The sequence below is a fragment of the Hemiscyllium ocellatum genome, chromosome 1 (genome assembly GCF_020745735.1).
Source record: "Hemiscyllium ocellatum isolate sHemOce1 chromosome 1, sHemOce1.pat.X.cur, whole genome shotgun sequence".
In the NCBI taxonomy this organism is placed as follows: Eukaryota; Metazoa; Chordata; class Chondrichthyes; order Orectolobiformes; family Hemiscylliidae; genus Hemiscyllium; species Hemiscyllium ocellatum.
In genome coordinates, this window is record NC_083401.1 from 115,939,000 (window position 1) to 115,959,270 (window position 20,271).

Below are 20,271 nucleotides of genomic sequence, written 5' to 3' on the forward strand. Positions count from 1 at the left end.
CATTTTTCTGAAACTTTTCCTGGTATCCAAGTATTTTTATCCTTATTTATAACTCGTTTTCTCCCCAGTGCTCAATTTTTGTCGCTATCTATCTAGTTGCTTCTCATGTTACATTCTGGGATCAATTAAACAGTTGGTTGCAGGGCAGTGTTGGTCGCACTTGCCTTTCAAGTATATGTTTGGTGATGATAATCCCTTCTCCAGTGCTGCTGAGTGACAATACAGCAATACCATGAAAACATGTTGCTTTGTAGCGGGACACTTGACGATCATTGTTTGCAAAGTACATCCTATATGTTCTGCTACAATGTTTGAGTGTGGATGACAATGTGATAGGAGTCATTCCCCATTTAATGCATATGTATGAAACAGTTTACCAGTGTTATTGCAGTCCATTGTCAGATCTGGGCATAGTTGATAATAGTGCTCATTGTGTCAACGACAGTCACATCGGTTGTGTTGCTAGGTTGTTGAATAATTAGAGAAAGAAACCCATAGTCTTTGCATGTACTCCGAGTAGGTATGCAGCTACTTTCATGGAAGAATATCCTGCAATTGTAGAACGTTTCTTCAATGTCAGGGTTGATACGTTTAACATGCCTCATGTGCATTCAAATGTGATTTCATATCCAGACTCTTCCCTGGCTAGTACACATGGCAGTTAGCATGTGAATCTATGTTCAAGGTCATTTGATTTTTTAACTTGTTTGCTGTTAAGAATTACTTGTCATGATAAAACAAGTTAATCTCTGTATGGCAAAAAATGAGTTTAATCAGGGACTTCTTTAATATTGTCAGACCACCCCTGGATAATGATCTTCTGTAACTCTTCGAGTTGCTTATCTTTTACAGTTGTCAATTGCAACTGTTCATGCTGGCTGTGAAGCAGAGGGACCTGGGTGTATATGTGCACAAATCATTCAAGGTGGCAGGACATGTGGAGAGTGCAGGAAATAAAGTACGAGTATATTTTAGGAGCATAGAGTATAACAGCAAAGAGGTCATCGGAAACAAAAACAGAAATTTATGGAAAAACTCAGCAAGCAGCATCAGTTCAGTTCTAAAGAAGGGTCACTAGAACCGAAACGTTAATTCTGCTTTCTCTCCACAGATTCAGCCAGACCTGCTATGTTTTTCCAGCAATTTGTTTTTGTTTCTGATTTCCAGCATGAAATTTTTTAAAGCAAAGAAATGATTTGCAACTTAGAAGAACTTATTAGAATTCAGCTGACGTATCATGTGGATGCTACATTGTAGGAGAGGAGTGAGTGCTAGCTCTGGACAACGTGCAACAGATCAGCTTTAAGTTTATCTTCGGCTTTTTGGTTAAGGGCATCAATGTGTACAACAGGAGGAGGATTTTCTCCTTTATATGGGTTACCTAATCTGCAGAGTGTGCCAGCTGTAACTGTCCTGATACCTGCTTTACATCTCACTTCAAAGTAATTTACTTGCAAATTGTTGTCTGATTATATTACCTGTGGTCCGTTTATCCATTTATATGGATATTGTAGTGGGTGTGGATTTGAATCTCATAAATTGTGACCATATCGAGATCTGTGCATAATTGTACTCCTGCTGACTCTTGATATGTACTAGAAACAAGATTTTGAGAAGTCAAACTGAGCTTGCATATCAGCACTATGGTGCGGTTCTGCCAGTGTACAGAATCAGTGAGCCAACCTGATCCATTGAGATGGTCTCTTGTAGGTTGTACCACGAAGCACCATTGCCAAGGTACATGCCATTCAGGATGTATTGTGTTAAAATATTGGCACTAGCTCCTGTGTTGATTTTAGCTTGTAGTGTGTGTTGACCTGACTTTTCATGACGCATGATAATAACAGTTGTAAAAGTTCCTTATCGCCTTATGCCATCAACACAACATTAACAATATAGAAAGTTGGATCATGTTTGAAATTTATCTTTTGCTTGGTTGACTCTGAGCATCATTGTTTTTGCACCTGAGCACTTAACACATTCCTTCCTGCCATTGTGTTGTGGTGTACTATCATTTTGATTGTTTTGTTCTGGAGTCTGTGTTGTCTTTTGGACTGAGATTTCCTCTACATAGCTACCCGGTGTCCTTTACTGCCACATTTTTTCAGATCTTCACAGGAATTTTTTCAGTGCATTTAATCTATTGTGCCAGCAGTGTCTCTATTATTTCGTGCCAATTTTCTGCCTTTTCCTCATGTCCCTGTACACCATTACTATCCAAAAACCACTTTCAATAACCTCTTGAATGCGTGAGTTGAATGTGCCTCCACCACACTTCCAGGCTGTGTATTCCAAATCCGAGCAACTTATGTGAAACGATCTTTTTTGTCCTTGCTTTGCTTGCACATCATTTTAAGTGTGCCATCTCTCGTTTCTTTTACAAACAGAAACAGCTCTACTGTATCTGCTCTAACCACCCAGCTCAATCAGATCACCTTCTCTCAGCTTTATTCTCTCCAGGGAGAGCATCCCAATTTATACAATCTACCCTCAAAGCTGAAGTTTCTGTAATCTGGAACCATTGTAGTAAATCACTTCTGCAGTGTACCAATGCGCTCACTCCTCTCCTACAATGTGGCATCCACAACTGCACATGATACGTCAGCTGAATTCTAATAAGCTCTTATAAGTTGCAAATCATTTCTTTGCTTAAAAAAAACTTCATGCTGGAAATCAGAAACAAAAACAAATTGCTGGAAAAATTTAGGAGGTCTGGCTGAATCTGTGGAGAGAAAGCAGAATTAACGTTTCGGTTCTAGTGACCCTTCTTTAGAACTGAACTGATGCTGCCTGACCTGCTGAGTTTTTCCAGCATTTTCTGTTTTTGTTTCTGATGACCTCTTTGCTGTTATACTCTGTGCTCCCCTTCAAATTAGGCCTCCAATTTTATATCTTGAAAAGTTGTACAGCTTTTTGGTAGATATGAGAAGTTCCATTTATTAGAGAATAGGCTGGTTTGGTGTGATTTTCTTACCACAGCAGTGTTGTTGGCTGGACCTAAACCATGCATTTGTTATTGGCCTACCACTGTCAGCTTCATAATCAATGCCCATCCTCAAGTAAAGTGCCAATGGTATGACCATTGTCCTTGCACAAAATATCCTTCCTAAAGGCTTTCGTTAACTGTCATCCCAACTGATGGACATACTGGGCAAAACAGATCCAAAAATGAAATCCGACTTGACAAATCATATACTATTTGCACCAGGTTAATGTGATGGTTAATCGCTGAAACATATTTACAGGAGGTTTCAGATGTTCTTCAACAGCAGAACGTAAGTTTATTACACAAAAGAAGAAATAAACAACATTTTATACATACAGAAGACGGAAACATAGAAAAAAAGTTTTTCTGTTTCCCAATACCATCTGTGGTAGAGAGAGAATCCCTGAACAATATCACTCCTAACTTTAAATTCTTTATTTAACTGAAGGATTCTTGTTTATTTCCCTTGAACTGCTGATTCCATTTTTTTCTGATTTCTTTCCATGTTCTCTGGCATGAACCTCTCATAATTCTGCTCTCAAAAACTATTTCAGTACGAATAATTTGAAGATTTCTAATTAAACTGTCCTGGCTTGTCAGCTTCATGTACTAAAGATAATAGCTTCTGAGGTGTCTGGCTCCCCTTAACTGACTTAATTCCCCTGATAGGAGAAAATATTCTACCTTTTGAACTGAACTTTTTGTTGTTCTAAACTAAAGATTTGAACCTTCTGTTCTGCAGTCAAAACAAAATTAATTGCCTTAATGTTTACTCTGTCTATCATAGGCCCAACTGGATATAAATATTTGATCCCTTTACACAGCAAGGGTTCTCAAAGGTTCTCAACTGCAATTGCATGCTTTCTTGGAACTGATATATTTACCACCCTATTCAAAATTGACTTATTCAACTTAAAAAAAAAACACAGAACATCCACCTGTTTCTATTTCAAAATGTAAATTCAGGAATATAATACATCTTTTATCACAAGGCAATGACTTACTCAGTGAACCGCTCTGAAATTCCGTACCCCTTCAGAAAAGTCACACTCATGATTTTTACTATCATCAACTCGACCAACAGCTTAAAGTTTGGTGTAGGCTTTCCTGAACCTTTAGTTCTAAAAAAACAAGTTATACCAGACTCAAAATATTAATTCTGTTTCTCTCTCCATAGTTGCTGCTGGACCTGCTGAGTTTTCTCCAGAATTCTCTGTTTGTGAGATGACTTGAAATCTGTTGATCATGAAATGAATCTTACCTTGACTGGTCTTCACGAACCTTCCAGTCCAGATCTTTCTGATCATCCATATAAAAATTGGATGTGTTAACACTGTGAAGCCTTTCCATGTCAACGGCAGGCTAGACTGTCAGAGCTCTTTTTTTGAAGATTATCTATTGGTCTGTAAAATAGCCTGCATTGTTGACAATCCTAATTATGTAGTTGTCTCACAGAATGTGCAATCCATAATTAGGTTTCTGCTTTTTACGATTCTGCCTTAAGTACTTTGGACTGTTCTACCTTAAACCGTGTGTCACTGTCTTTATGTAAGTATATATTTAAAATTGTTCCTCCTTTAAGAATGCAGACTTTGCTTCTGCTGTTATGAGACTATTATGTATGTGTCACCTGTCGGGGACAGAGCATTCGAGCCTCCTAGTTGTGTGCACTGCAGTACACTGGCTTTCTGTGTCAGCTCAAAACTGCACTTCACCCATTTTCATTTTTAAATAAAGCAATTTATTTTATCTTGAAAGAATTTGCGTTCTAATCAAAAACAAATTAACCCTATTCTTGTGGTGGTCAATGCCCTATCTACAGATCTCTACAGCTGTCTGTACTGTCAGGAATTGATGCTGTATCACTGTGAGGAGACCTCCGTTTGTCTATTTGTTTTGAAAATTTTGGTCCAGTATTTTAAATGATGGTGATTTTTGCTCAATCCTACAGAATTCACTGTTGTCCAAAGATGCTGTCTGGTTGATTTTCAATTAACTTTCCAAATATCTGCCACATGGTATTAGGAGTCCTTTTATCAACAACTACTGCTGCTACCATGGTATAAGTTTACCTCCAACAGGTTGTTCTACCTAAAGCGGCAATGTCTATGCTATCTCCTATAACTTAAGTAACTGGGCATGGATATTGTAATATTTAACTAGTATTTTATGATAGAGGAGCATACTTCCAGTTGGGTGTCATGTCTCAAATGCCTCGCGGTAAGGTAAAGTGGAGACCTTTATAATCTCCAGACAAATGCTATTATATAATGCTGATGTCATGAGCATGTGTCATAAAGGTAAAGTAACAGGGGAATACAATGCAACAAGTTATTTAAATTTCAACTGTTTAAGCAAAATCATTACTTATTAATTTCCTTTTCATTTCAGTCAGTGTTTTGGACATTTCATTACAGAAATTGGTAAAATAACTAAATGCAAAACACTGTGATTGGTCAGCCATCTCTTGTAACCAAGCCATGGCCATTGTGTATTTGTTTTTTTTAAAAATTGGGAAATCTGAAGTCAAAGTGTTAGAAATACGCCGGTCTGCCTGCCTGTAAAAGGGACGCCACAGCAGCATATCTAAATGCAATCTTGCATTAGAAAGGAACGGACATGTAATTTGATCTGTTCTGTCTGCAACAGCTGTTCAACTTTATTAAAGTAACATCAATGTTTGAAAGCAAATTAATGTTGAATTGCATTTGATTCCATTGATTCATGCCAGGAGCATGAATCAACAGAAGATATTATAATAACATCAAAAATAGGGGCAGGAGTGGGTCATTTGTTGCTTTGAGCTTGCTCTGCTATTCAATATGATCATAGCTGATCAATCAATTCAGTGTCAAGTTACCATTTTCTCACATGAAGCTGTTATTTCAGTTTTTGTGGGTATTACAATTTGTAACTGTTGTAACCGGGATCAATACAACCGGGCCTCACGAGCATTTGACCTTCTTGTTATCGTTTCAATTTTCTTGAGTTGGGGAACGTGAGTAAGGAGTATGAATTAAATGCAAGTAAGAAAATGCAATTGAGGTTCAAATGAGCTATAATCTAATTGAACGCAGAACAATTTCAGTCAACTAAATGGCCTATTGCTATTTTGCATGTCCCTTTCAAATATACCTTTGTGAACCAAACTGTAGTTGCTTTGGAATCATGCCATTTTGAATCACTGAAAGATGGAGCATGAGTTAAATATGTAAATCAGTTCCTGACCAAAGTAGAAGTATTGAGGTTTATTAAGTCTAGTTAGATGTTTATTATTCACATCAACTATTTATTTTAATATATTTCAAATATAGATGACACATCGAGATGTTTCCTTTGTTGCTGACTTCCTGTCTGAGCACTTTAAAGAGGTAAGGTTTCAATTGTTGTTAATGTTCATTTATTCAGTTTTTATATGTAACTCTGATTTAAAATGGTCAATTGGAGGAGCAAGGCAGGTATCTAAGAATTCTGCTTTTAAGAAATTGATGGATTTCCAAACTCTGGCACAATTCATTATTGAGTTTTTGGTAGCTTTGCTGATTTTTTTGTTAGCAAGTTACTTTTAGCGTTAGCAGCAGGAATAGGCCATATGGTATTTTGAGCCTGTACCACAGTTACATTAGACTATGACAGATCCTCAGCCTTCCCTACCTAATCCCCTTGTCACACAAATTCCTTGGAGTCAAAACATAAGGCAATCATAGCCTTGAATAGACTCAGACCTCAAAGGTTGGATGTGCCAAAGATTTGCAACTCTCTGAAGAAATGTCTCTCTCAGTCAGAAATGGCTATCTGTCATTCTGAAATTTTATTGCCTAGTCTGAACTCTCCAACAAATGAAGCAAACTCAGTATTTTCCTGGTCAAGACCTTCAGAGTTTAAGTGAGCTCACCTTTTTTTCTTTTAAACTGCAGAGGCAGATGTGTTTGGCTAAATGGTCATTTTCTGTTTTGAGTGTCCCTCACAAATATACTATTGTGAACAACTGAAGTCCATTCTACTCAATCTGGGTCATAGAACTGTTACAACACAGAAGGATGTGGAGGTGCCAGTGTTGGACTGGGGTGGACAAAGTTAAAAATCGCACGACAACAGGTTCTAGTCCAACAGGTTTATTTGGAAGAACTAGCTTTCAGAGCGCTGCATGTTCATCAGGTAACTGTCTGGATTTGCAAATAAACTTTTGCACTATAACCTGCTGTTGTGTGACTTTTAACTTTGCACAGAAGGAGACAAAGCTATTCTCTTCATTGTCTATGTTGGCTTTCCAAATGAGCATTTTACTTAATCCCATTTTCCTGCTTCCTCCCTGTAATCCTGCACGTTATTCCTTTTTGAATAATAGTCCAATTTCCTTATGAATGCCTCAGTTGAATTTGCCACCAATGCACTCTTAGACAGAACAGCATTTAATGAAGCTTAACCACTCACTGTGTGAAAAAGTATTTTCTCATATTACTTTTGCTTCTTAACTTAATATGCACCATTTTGTTCTTGATCCTTTTGACACAGGGAACAGTTTCTCCTTATCTACTCTGTTTAGACTCCTCATGATTTTGAATATCTTTATCAGATCTCTTTCCTGCCTTCAAGCAATTCTAACTTCTCTGATCTATCCATTCTCATGACTCACTTTAACATATTTTCAGCCCCGGAACCATTTGCACTCATCTTTCCTGTGCTTTCTTCAATCCCTTAAGCTTTAATGGTAAGATTAGGGAGGGGTATCTTGATATTCTATGACATGTCAATATTAGAAAGATTTTGGGAGTCTTGAAAAACCTAAAGGTAGATAAGTTCACTGGGCGTGATGGGATTGATCCCGTGAGCCTTACGTCAATGGGAAATTATTGGAGAAGATTCTGACGGACAAGATTTACTTGCATCTAGAAAAGGATGGAGTTACTAGAGATAGTCAGCATGGTATTTTGTGGGGAGGGCTTGATTTGATTGAGTTTTTTGAGGAAGGGACACATATGATTGATAAGGATAGGGCAGTGAACATTATCTACATGTACTAAAGCATTTAACAAGGGGTCTCGTGGATAGGGCAGTGAACATTATCTACATGTACTAAAGCATTTAACAAGGGGTCTCGTGGTAGTTGGTAAGTTGGATGCAAAATTGACTTGATCACAGACAGAGGGTAATTGTGGAGGGGTATGACCAGTGATTTTCAGTAAGGAGATCAGTGCTGGGATCAGTGTAGTTTGTAACATATGTAAATGACTTGGATGAAAATGTAGTGGCCTGATTATTAAATTTGCAGAAAATATAAAAATTAGAGTTGTAGATAGTGAGGAAGGTTGTCAAAGGATACAGCAGAGTGTAAATCAGTTGAGGTAAAATGGCAAATGGAGTTTAATCTGGACATGCAATTCAGGAGATCAAATGCAAGAGGAAAGTGTACAATAAATGGCAGGACCATTAAAAGTATTGATATATAGAGAAATCTTGTGGTGCAAGTCCATAGCTCCCTGGGAAGTGGCAACATAATTGGATATGGTGATAAAGAAGGCATGACAGAATGCATCGTCAGTCAAGGCATTGAGTATAAAAGTTGGCAAGTCTTGTTGCAGCTCTGTAAAACTTTAGTTACGCCATATTTGGAATATTGTGTGCAGTTTTGGCCACTAGTCCATAGAAAGGGTGTGGAGGCATTGGAGAGGGTGTAGAAGAAGTTTACCAGGACGTTGTCTGGATTGGAGTGATTAGCTATAAGAAGAGGTTAGACAAACATGAATTGTTTTCACTACAGCGTTGTAAATCGGTCGCAACTCTGATCCCTGGGCAACTCCACTACAAACTTTCTTCCAGCTCAAAAAGCATCCATTACACCAATTTTCCATCACTTGGTCAATTTGGTATCCATGACATTACTGTTTCTTTTATTGTACCATGGACTATAATTTGGTTTATAGGTTAGTTGTGCAGCACTGTACCAAATACCTTTTGGAAGTCCTCGTGGCTTTGAAAGTATTCTCCACAAAGGACAGTCCTCACATTCCAGCCATCAAACTGGTAATTTTTTTGTGCACTGTCTCAAAGACAGGTGTATTATCATTTGGTGATGGAGCCCAAAAATGTATACCATTCTGTGTGTGACCAAAGTACTGTAAGTCTGCAGTCTGACCATATGCATTAGTCCTATAGTAATAAAGACTATTTTACCTTTTATCTTCTTGAATGCTTGCAAGATGTGATTATCATTGTATCCTTTTTGAATGTTGGTATTTTTGTCAAGTTTGGTCCTAGGAAAAGTACTGTTCATTGAGTCATAGAGATGTACAGCATGGAAACAGACCCTTCGGTCCAACTCATCCATGCCATCCCAACCAAATCTAGTCCTACCTGCCAGCACCTGGCCCATATCCCTCCAAACCCTTCATATTCATATACTCATCCAAATGCCTTTTAAATGTTGCAATTTTACCAACCTCATTCCATACACATACCACCCTCTGCATGTAAATGTTGCCCCTTAGGTCTCTTTTATATCTTTCCCCTCTCACCCTAAACCTATGCCCTCTAGTTCTGAACTCCCCCACCCCAGGAAAAAGACTTTGTCTATTTATCCTATCCATGCCCCTCATAATTTTGTAAACCTCTATAAGGTCGCCCCTCAGCCTCCAACGCTCCAAGGAAAACAGCCCCAGCCTGTTCAGCCTCTCCCCATAGCTCAAATCCTCCAACCCTGGCAACATCCTTGTAAATCTTTTCTGAACCCTTTCAAGTTTCACAACATCTTTCTGATAGGAAGGAGACCAGAATTGCAATATTCTAACAGTGGCCTAACCAATGTCCTGTACAGCTACAACATGACCGCCCAACTCCTGTATTCAATACTCTGACCGATAAAGGAAAGCATACCAAATGCCTTCGTCACTATCCAAACTACCTGTGACTCCACTTTCAAGGAACTATGAACCTGCACTCCAAGGTCTCTTTGTTCAGCAACACACTCTAGGATCTTACCATTAAGTGGATAAGTCCTGCTAAGATTTGCTTTCCCAAAATTCAGCACCTCGCATTTATCTGAATTAAACTCCATCTGCCACTTCTTGGCCCATTGGCCTATCTGATCAAGATCCTGTTGTAATCTGAGGTAACCTTCTTTGCTGTCCACTACACCTCCAATTTTGGTGTCATCTGCAAACTTATTATCTGTACCTCTTCTGCTCGCATCCAAATCATTTATGTAAATGACAAAAAGTAGAGGATCCAGCACTGATCCTTGTGGCACTCCACTGGTTACAGGCCTCCAGTCTGAAAAACAACCATCCACCACCACCCTCTATCTTCTACCTTTGAGCCAATTCTGTATCAAAATGGCTAGTTCGCCCTTTATTCCATGAGATCTAACCTTGCTAACCAGTGTCCCATGGGGAACCTTGTCGAACACCTTACTGAAGTCTATATAGATCACCTCTACCACTCTACCCTTATCAATCCTCTTTGTTACTTCTGCAAAAAACTCAATCAAGTTTGTGAGACATGATTTCCCATGCATAAAGCCATGTTGACTATCCCTAATCAGTCCTTGCCTTTCCAAATACATGTATGTCCTGTTCCTCAGGATTCCCTCCAACAACTTGCCCACCACCGACATCAGGCTTACTGGTCTATAATTCTCTGGCTTGTCCTTACTGCCCTTCTTAAAGAGTGGCACCATGTTAGCCAACCTCCTGTCTTCCGGCACCTCACCTATGACTATCGATGATTCAAATATCTCAGCAAGAGGCCCAGCAATCACTTCTCTAGCTTCCCAAAGAGTTCTAGGGTACACATGATCAGGTCCTGGGGATTTATTCACCTTTATGTGTTTAAAAACATCCAGCACTTCCTCCTCTAATATGGACATTTTGCAAGGTGTCACTATCTATTTCGCTACTTTCTATATGTTCCATATCCTTTTCCACAGTAAATACTGATGCAAGATATTCGTTTAGAATCTCCCCCATTTTCTGTGGCTCCACATTAAGGCCGCCTTGCTGATCTTTGAGGGGCCCTATTCTGTCCCTAGTTACTCTTTTGTCCTTAATGTATTTGTAAAAACCCTTTGGATTCTCCTTAACTCTATTTGCCAAACCTATTTCATGTCCCCTTTTTGCTCTCCTGATTTCTTCTTAAGTATATTCCTACTTTCTTGATACTATTCTAAGCATTCACTTGATCTATCCTGTCTATACCTGACATATGCTTCCTTCTTTTCTTAACCAAACCCTCAATTTCTTTCGTCATCCAGCATTCCCTATACCTACCAGCCTTTCCTTTCACCCTAACAGGAATATAGAAACAGGAATACTTTCTCCGAGTTCTCGTTATCTCATTTCTGAAAGCTTCCCATTTTCCAGCCGTCCCTTTACCTCCATACATCAGCCTCCAATCAGCTTTTGAAAGTTCTTGCCTTATACAGTCAAAATTGGCCTTTCTCCAGTTTAGAACTTCAACTTTTAGATCTGGTCTATCCTTTTCCATCGTGATTTTAAAACAAATAAAATTATGGTCGCTGGCCCCAAAGTACTCCCCCACTGACACCTCAGTCACCTGGGTAAAAACAATGACTGCAGATGCTGGAAACCAGATTCTGAATCAGTGGTGCTGGAAGAGCACAGCAGTTCAGGCAGCATCCAAGGAGCAGTAAAATCGACGTTTCGTCAGGAATACAGGCAGAGAGCCTGAAGGGTGGAGAGATAAGCTAGAGGAGGGTAGGGGCTGGGGAGAAAGTAGCATTGAGTACGATAGGTGAGTGGGGGAGGGGATGAAGGTGATAGGTCGGGGGGGGGAGGGTGGAGTGGATAGGTGGAAAAGAAGATAGGCAGGTAGGACAAGTCATGGGGACAGTGCTGAGCTGGAAGTTTGGAACTAGGGTGAGGTGGGGGAAGAGGAAATGAGGAAACTGTTGAAGTCCACATTGATGTCCTGGGATTGAAGTGTTCCGAGGCGGAAGATGAGGCATTCTTCCTCCAGGTGTCTGGTGATGATGGAGCGGCGCTGAAGGAGGCCCAGGACACCCATGTCCTCGGCAGAGTGGGAGGGGGAGTTGTGCCAGCAATGTTTCTGTTTCAAAATTTCAGCTCAGTTTACAAACAAACCAAGATAACAAAGATATCTGATACAACATGTAAACTTTCAGAAAAGTCACAAATGAGATTCTGTCATCCAGCTTGTAACGCATGAAGGAACAGTGCTATTAGTGACAAACAAATCAATGCGGCAGAATTTGGACAAATGGGAAAACCTGGGATCTTGCTGTGCTATCTCCCTGTGAAAGACTTTCCTGCTCAGCCTTCCCACTAATGCTTCCTCTTTCCTCCCAAAGGGATCTTCCTGGCGACCTGAGGATTTGAAAAGGGTGTGTTTGGGAGCAGGAAACCTTCAAATAAGAGCTTTCTCCAGAGGGTGACGCAGTCCTGAGGCCTGTTCGACAGGCTGCAGCCTGTTGGGCCCACTTGCCCTGCCTTCTTTCCCAAGAGTTTTGCACCTTCTCTTGTAGGCACATCCACATACTGAATCAGAAAATTGTCTTCTACACACTTAACAAATTCCTCTCCATCTAAACCCTTAACACTATGGCAGTCCCAGTCTATGTTCGAAAAGTTAAAATACCCTACCATAACCACCCTATTATTTTTACAGATAGCTGAGATCTCCTTACAAGTTTGTTTCTCAATTTCCCTCTGACTATTAGGGGGTCTGTCATACAATCCCAATAAGGTGATCATCCCGTTCTTATTTCTCAGTTCCACCCAAATAACTTCCCTGGATGTATTTCCAGGAATATCCTCCCTCAGCACAGCTGTAATGCTATCCCTTATCAAAAATGCCACTCTCCCTCCTCTCTTTCCTTTCTTTCTATCCTTCCTGTAGCATTTGTATCCTGGACTGTTAAACATGCCAGTCCTTCCCGTCCTTGAGCCATGTTTCTGTAATTGCAATGATATCCTAGTCCCATGTTCCTAACCATACCCTGAGTTCATCTGCCTTCTCTGTTAGGCTCCTTGCATTGAAATAAATGCAGTTAAATTTATTAATCGTACCATGTCCCTGCCTGCCCTGACTATTTGACTCGCTTCTGTTCTCGATTGTACCAGTCTCAGACTGATCTCTTTCCTCACTATCTCCCTGGGTTCCCCCCTCCCACACCTTACTAGTTTAAATCCTCCTGAGCAGCTCTAGCAAATCTCCCTGCCAGAATATTAGTCCCCTTCCAATTTAGGTGCAATCTATCCTTCTTGTACAGGTCACTTCTACCCCAAAAGAGATTTCAATGATCCAAAAATGTGAATCCTTCTCCCATACACCAGCTCCTCAGCCACGCATTCATCTGCTCTATCCTCCTATTCCTGCCCTCACTGGCTCATACCACTGGGAGTAATCCAGTGAGTGACCAAAATGAAGCTACCACAGGAGAGCTTTAAAATCTCCAAAGAAAATTATTCTCAACATGGCTTCTCAAATGTGAAACATGACCATTTTAGCAAAATACTGTTTTTATAATCTTTAAGGGAAATCATTTATGCTTTCAAGCCAGAAGAAACATTCTGACTGCATTCAAATAATCTTTTCGGAGGGTTGGTGTGGACTTTCACACTGTAGGGATTCTGTGATGTTTACAGATTTTTTTAGAAATTGTTGCCTAGAGTGCTGATTTTCAACTAAGTTTTGTTTCTTGTTTTGTGAAGGCACCAGAGCTTTATGATCAAAAGGGCCAGTATTTTAATGTTGAGAGAGTTGGTCAGGTATGCCATTTTTAACATCAGATTTCGTCTGTTTAATATTTGTTGATGTTGATTTTTAAAAATACTGATGTAAATTAAGCCTCCTGGTTTAAAATATATCAGTAATGTATCTTGTGTTTTTTTTCTATTTACATTTACAAAATGTGCTAATTTTTAAAAATGAAATTAACAACTTCTGAATAATGTGCTAAGTTTTTAGAAATATTCACTCAGGTTGAATGAAAAAATGTGACTGGTATTTGCCATAATTATTCTGCAGTGTATAAAATTATGTTGTTGACTCCTGAAGAAATTTTAGAAGATGTGCATATTCTTGTAGGAATTCAATTGTAATGTGACTGTTCTTGCTTAGGTGCAAAGAATAAAGGTTATTTGCATTTGTTATATTTCATTCTTCTCTAAAAAGCATGCATTGAATCTGTATATTTGCAATTTGTTTTTGCAGTATTTAAAAGATGAGGATGATGACCTAGTAACTCCTCCAGAAACTGAAGGAAATCCTTGGGTTACCTTCTTACAAAATAGTGTCCATCTTAAAGGTACAAATAAAGAACTCCTTGAAGTTTGAATTCCAAATTTGTGGCAAAAGTGGGATTAGAGTAAAGGACTTGTGGGTTGATAGTTCTTTCTGATTGCAGTCGAAGATTTTAAGGTCACAAATTGACAACTCACCTAAATTGAATTCTAACTGGAAAATAACTTTGTTCTTCTTCAAGGAGTAGACTGAGACACATTGTTGAATGAGAAGAGTTGGGTTCCATATTTACCTGTTTTTATTACTTCCCTGAATTGAGAAGTGTTCCCTGATAAGACACGAGTATCTTTTACCTTGATGCTCCATAGAACATCCGAATAATGTTTTGTAAACTTTGTCCTTTTGATATGGGTTTTCCTCACTTTATAACCTGAGTGTTGTTGAACTAGCCCTCTGTTGTGACCCAGCAAACCAGTCAGTTCAAGGGCAGATAGGTATGGGCAACAAATGATGATCTTTGCTAATTATGCTCCATAGAAGAATAGTGAAAATAAATTGTTGAATTCAGCATAAACTAGCTGCTGTTTTCCTGGATTAGTTTAACAATATTAGAACAAAGGTAACTCTTGCAGCCCAAAATTGAACCATCAAAAATCTTCCAGAATCAAGGACACTCTTAAAAATGAACCTTTGGCTCCTCCCTCAACTATTTTGACCAAGAATTGGCTTATCAAGCTGCCAAACCACATTGATTCATGAACGTGCTTCTGCAGAAATAACGAGCACAAATTTTCAGTCTCTGCCCCTCTGACGCTCTTTTCGTATTCTTTGCATGTAAATTCCCAAAGAAAAAGTGTTTAACTTTCAGAACAGATGATTTTTATTTAAACGTATTACTTAGCATTTTGCATCAGTTTGATAACGTATTTGCAGTACAATGTCATGATGATTATTAGAACTTCTTAATTTTCTTTGTAGAAAGTCCCTTGCTTTTTCCATATTTTCCCAAGAAATCACTACATTATGTTAAAAGGCTTGTGGAAGCACAAATTGATAATTGCCTACAAAAACCAGCTGTAAGTATTACATCATTCAGTCACCATTGTTACAGTGAGACCATAACAAAGTTTCATAATTTTCCACTAACTCTTTCTGAATTCCTTCATAGGAAGTAATTGGAAATTCTGTCCATCAAGTTGTCTACATGCCTCTGTACAAGCTGCATCCAACGTAAAATTTTATTTTTTTTATGTTTGCTCCAATAAAATATGCAAGTTTTTCAAAGGTATTAAATAACAAAATGTAATTATTTAAATTGAAACAAAGCCCTTATTTGATATTAATATATCAGGAACATGTACTGAAAATGATGCTAGACTTATAGTTCATGGAACTAGGCTAATCCTGTGGGGGTATGGGTTCATGTTCCACCATGGCAGCTGTTGGAATTTAAATTATATTAATAAATCAAAATTTGAAACCTAATCCTAATACTGGTGACCATAAAACCATCCTTGATTACTGTTGAAACCTTTCTGGTTCGCTAATGCCTATTAGGGAAAAACAAGGACTACATGTAACTCCAAATCCGCCCCCATGTACTTGACTCTTAACTGCCCTCTGTTGTGACCCAGCAAACCATTCAGTTGAAGGGCAGATAGGTATGGGCAACAAATGATGGTCTTTGCTAATTATGCTCCATCTGATAGAAGAATAATGAAAATAAATTGTTGAATTCAGCATAAACTAGCTGCTGTTTTCCTGGAGTAGTTTGCAAACTTTGTTGAAATAAGTAGTTCAGACATTTTTGTTAATATACTTGTTTCTATTTATTTTCAGTGAGGGGATTGTACCCAGATTTTCACTACCATCATTGTAAGTTTACTGATATCTTTAATTGTTAGCCATTTATGGAATTATGTGGCTTTCTCTGTAATTTTGTGTTTCTCAATTTTGGCAACCCAGCTGAAACCTGCTGTACATTTTTTTTAAACAGTTGGAATGATAAGTCATCAAATCTACAGTATGTAGTGTTCACAATGCACAGCATTGAATCTTCTAGAATCTATATTATGCGAAGACCTACAGACCTTTCAAGGTGAGAACAGCCAGAAAGTATGTTATTTGGCTCATGTGATTTTGTAGTATTTAGGATTTTCTGTTCACTTCTGTATAAACTGCTTGCAAGTGTTATATTTTAATTGAAAACATGACATGACAATGCATTAAATATCCTTAATTATCCTTAATTTGCCAACCTAGGAAATATGTAAATTACTTATGTATCAATCACATTCTGTGTACACATGCTTATATGATAATGCATATGCATGAATTGCCTAAGATTTCTGTAGATATATGCATGAAAATAAATTAAAATTCCTGGCTTTAGCTGTTTAACATTCCCACATTGTCCTGTATTTGATGTGTGGCACCCCAAAATAACTTTAAAATGTAATTAATGAATATACCATCCATTCTTGTAGCAATTTACGGTTATACTTTATTCAAGGTGCTGGCTACTGGCATCTACGAGCAATCTAGTTTACTAAATATTTACTGCTGGGAGTACTTTTTTTAAAAGCTGAAGTGTTCCGTCCACCAAACTTACTCCTGTTTCAATTATTTTAACAGTTTTTGAAATCCTGCTAAAGCCAAACATGATTTGATTAGCACTAACAACTCTTGGTCATAATCCACGTGACTATTGAGTTTTGGCAAATAGTTTAATTGCTGCCTTGTCCAAACTGAGCCCATTTCCTGTGTGCACACGTGTATGTTAACGACAGAAATGATGAGTAGATATCAGTGTTAATTATATACTAATTGTACCTTATTATATGGGGTGTTGGGCATTAACTGGGGATTATTTTTTGCCCTTTAGAGGGCCCTGTTGTGGCATAGTGGTAGTGTCCCTACCGCTGGATTGGGAGGCCCAGGTGCAAGTCCCACCTGCTCCAGAAGTGTGTAACAACATCTCTGAACAGGTTGATTAGAAAAATAGGATAAAGAAAAACAAATTGAGTCCTTTAAGTCAACAGATTTTAGAACTGTTCTGAACCAGGACATCTAGGTTTGATTCCACCTATCATGGAAGTGTGTCATAACATGTCCAAGCAAGTTGATTTATGTAATTCTAAATGCTTAATTCTGAGATTTACATCGTCCTTGAATTTCTGTTCTGGATCCAGCTGGCTTTCCTGTGCCCAAGTCCAGGTGTGCTGAAAATTGTTATTGTGACCTGAATGGTAGTCAGCTGATATGTATTAACTCATCATAAACTCATAGCACAGAAGCAGACTCTTTGGCCCAACTTGTCCATGCTGACCAAGTTTCCCAAACTAACCTTGTCCAATATGCCTGCATTTGGTCCATATCCCTCTAGAACTGTCCTATCCACACATCTGTTCAAATGTCTTTTAAATGTTGTAACTGGACCTACATCTACAACTTCCCCGGCAGCTCATTCCACATACAAACCACCATCTGTATGAAAAAGTTGCCCTTCAGGTCCCTTTTAAATCTTTCTCCTCTCTCGTTAAAATTATGCTGTCTGGTTTTGAAATCCCAAACCCTAGAGAAAAAACTTTCAGTGAAGTATGTACCTGAACCCCCTAGGTGTCTCTGTTCTGCAACATTCCCCAGGGCCTATTATTTGGGTAAGTCCTGTCCTTGTTTGTTTTACCTCTAGACCTCTCTAATTTCAAATCTACTGTTGATCTTGCATCTCGTGTATATTTTTAACCTTGTATGTTTTGCTCCGTCTAAACACCATGTGATCTATATGTCCTTGTTTGTAATGATCTGCCTGTACTGCTCGCAAAACAAAACATTTCACTGTACTTAGGTACATGTGACAACAATAAATCAAATCAAATGAAAATGCAACAACTCACATTTACCTAAATTAAACTCCATCTGCCACTCCTCAGCCCATTGGCCCCATTGGTCAAGATCCCTTAGTAAGCTTTGATTACTTTCCGCACTGTCTACTGTGCCACCAGTTTTATTTTGTTCACATGCTTCCTATATTCTCATCCTAATTGTTTATATATTTTATAAACAACTGTGGACCCAGCATTGATACCTGATGAATGGCACTGGTCAAATGCATCCAGTCTGAAAAGCAATCCTCACCACCCTCAGCCTCTACTGTCCAAGCCTATTTGAATCCATTTGGCACGTTCTTCCAGAATCCTACATGATCTAACTTTACTAACCAGTCAACCATGCAGAATTTTGTCAAAGGCTTTACTAAAGTCAATGATCAAACCTTCTTTTCTGTCCCTGCCTTTGGGCCAGAGGGTTTGGATTCAAGTCCCACCTGTCTAGCTGGTATGTCATAGGATAACCAAAAAGATTGATTAAGAATAATACAGACCTGGAATGCGCATCCTTCTCATTGATCTCTTATGGGAACCTTATTATGCTTAAACGCTGAAGAAAGAAAATGAAAACGAGATATCATGTTTGGTGATGCTATGGTTTAGCCCTCAGCAGAGCCCAGCAAGACGAAGCCTTCTGGATATCTCAGTGCAAAGAGTGAAATCTTAAGCCAGTAACTGGTGGGCATTGATCAATGGTATTTAACTGCTCACAATCTGGCATATTACTCTAAAAACGTGTTACTTTAAAATGCCCCAAAGATGGTTAATGTAGAAAGTAGAAAATTCCTTGTTGCTGCTGTGCAGGAAGCTTGCTTTAAGACATATTTTCACATACAGGCAGTCCCCGATTTACAAACATTCATACTCTTGAACATTAATACTAAAAATGCAGCAGGCAAATGTTTTCTAATGTCTGCAAGTGCTATTTTTATGTTGTACTGTATTGTATACATTGTGTTCCAACTTGCATACAAGTTGACTTACAAATGTAGTCAATATTTGTAACCCAAGGATTGCCTATATTAGGAAGATGCATTTTTGTTATGGTATGCCTAGCATGAACTGTTAACTCTGACATCCTCTATTTACATGGGAATGAGTTTAGTTTCACTCAGAAAATATCTTAAAGATTTAAGCATGTCATGTGTACGTTAAACAATTGAAATTGTGCAGTATTTTAATAAAATGTTCAGGCAGGATTAGATTTCACCAACAACTTATTTAGAAAATTTCATAATAGAATAGATTTTTAATTTCAGAAGTGTGAAGATCGTATTGCACACTGATCATCCAGGTGAAATTTTAGGGTCAGTGGCTTAAATTTAAGTATTCCTATTTGTGGTGATTATATCCAGGTCTGTTCCTAATTGGCTGCTTGCTGTGGAGTTTGGAGATTTTGTGTGGAGCACCAGAAATGACAATAACAAGGAAAGGTGAGGCTCTAGTTATATTTTACTGTCTTCAACATATATTTCGATCAACAGGATAGCATGCCTTGTTGGCTGCCAGTATTGTTCCCATGTGAATGGTTGCAGATGCAACCCCCTCACTCATCATCAGCACACGTACCCCGCTCATTACAAGTCTCTTTACAGCTGTTCTGCTCAACATCATGCACTATTCATGTGCTCGTGATTGAAACAATGCTGAGTGGTCTTCTGCCAATAGATTTCACCCTCAGTTAAATACATCGCTGAGACTCCCAGCATAACCTTCTCTATTCTACATGCCCACTCCATCAAACCCACAGACTTCATACTTTCATAGGTCATCTGAGTCATGTGCATTTATCTACAGCTGCCTGCAGTCCTCTCCTGCTCCCACTCCATCTTACCCCTTAATTTCTGCAAGCAGAGAGGATGGAATGATCCTGGCCCACCTCTTGCTGACTTTCTGACTCACTACTTCCAGACTGGCTTCTATGGAAACAAAGAACTGACCCATTTCCAGGAGCACAGAACCCTTTGTGCAAAACCATCCTGACTAGCCACCTAATTGGGGCTGAAGCCCAGGATTGGTATGGAGTCTGCCATTGACTAGCAATGCTGCGCCCCAAACTGTTGGGTGTCCCCATGGGCTTCATTGCAGACTAGCCCTTTAATACATTCTGACATGCTGCACTGCTTGCTGCGTATGCTGTGTATTTGACGTAAATACTGAGGCCACGTGGTACAGGTG

General features: G+C 38.8%; 1 protein-coding gene across 2 annotated transcripts in view; it reads left to right on the forward strand.

Annotated features, from left to right (window-relative positions):
• The window catches only part of anapc4 (anaphase promoting complex subunit 4), a 94,827-nt gene that overhangs the window by 63,946 nt on the left and 10,610 nt on the right, over positions 1-20,271 (forward strand). For both annotated transcript variants that reach the window (XM_060831390.1, XM_060831400.1), the window contains exons 19-26: positions 6,301-6,357; positions 13,675-13,731; positions 14,177-14,270; positions 15,185-15,282; positions 15,375-15,436; positions 16,046-16,081; positions 16,203-16,304; positions 19,449-19,526. In XM_060831390.1, coding sequence (XP_060687373.1) covers positions 6,301-6,357; positions 13,675-13,731; positions 14,177-14,270; positions 15,185-15,282; positions 15,375-15,436; positions 16,046-16,081; positions 16,203-16,304; positions 19,449-19,526 — 584 coding nt within the window. The remainder of the gene's footprint in view (positions 1-6,300; positions 6,358-13,674; positions 13,732-14,176; positions 14,271-15,184; positions 15,283-15,374; positions 15,437-16,045; positions 16,082-16,202; positions 16,305-19,448; positions 19,527-20,271) is intronic.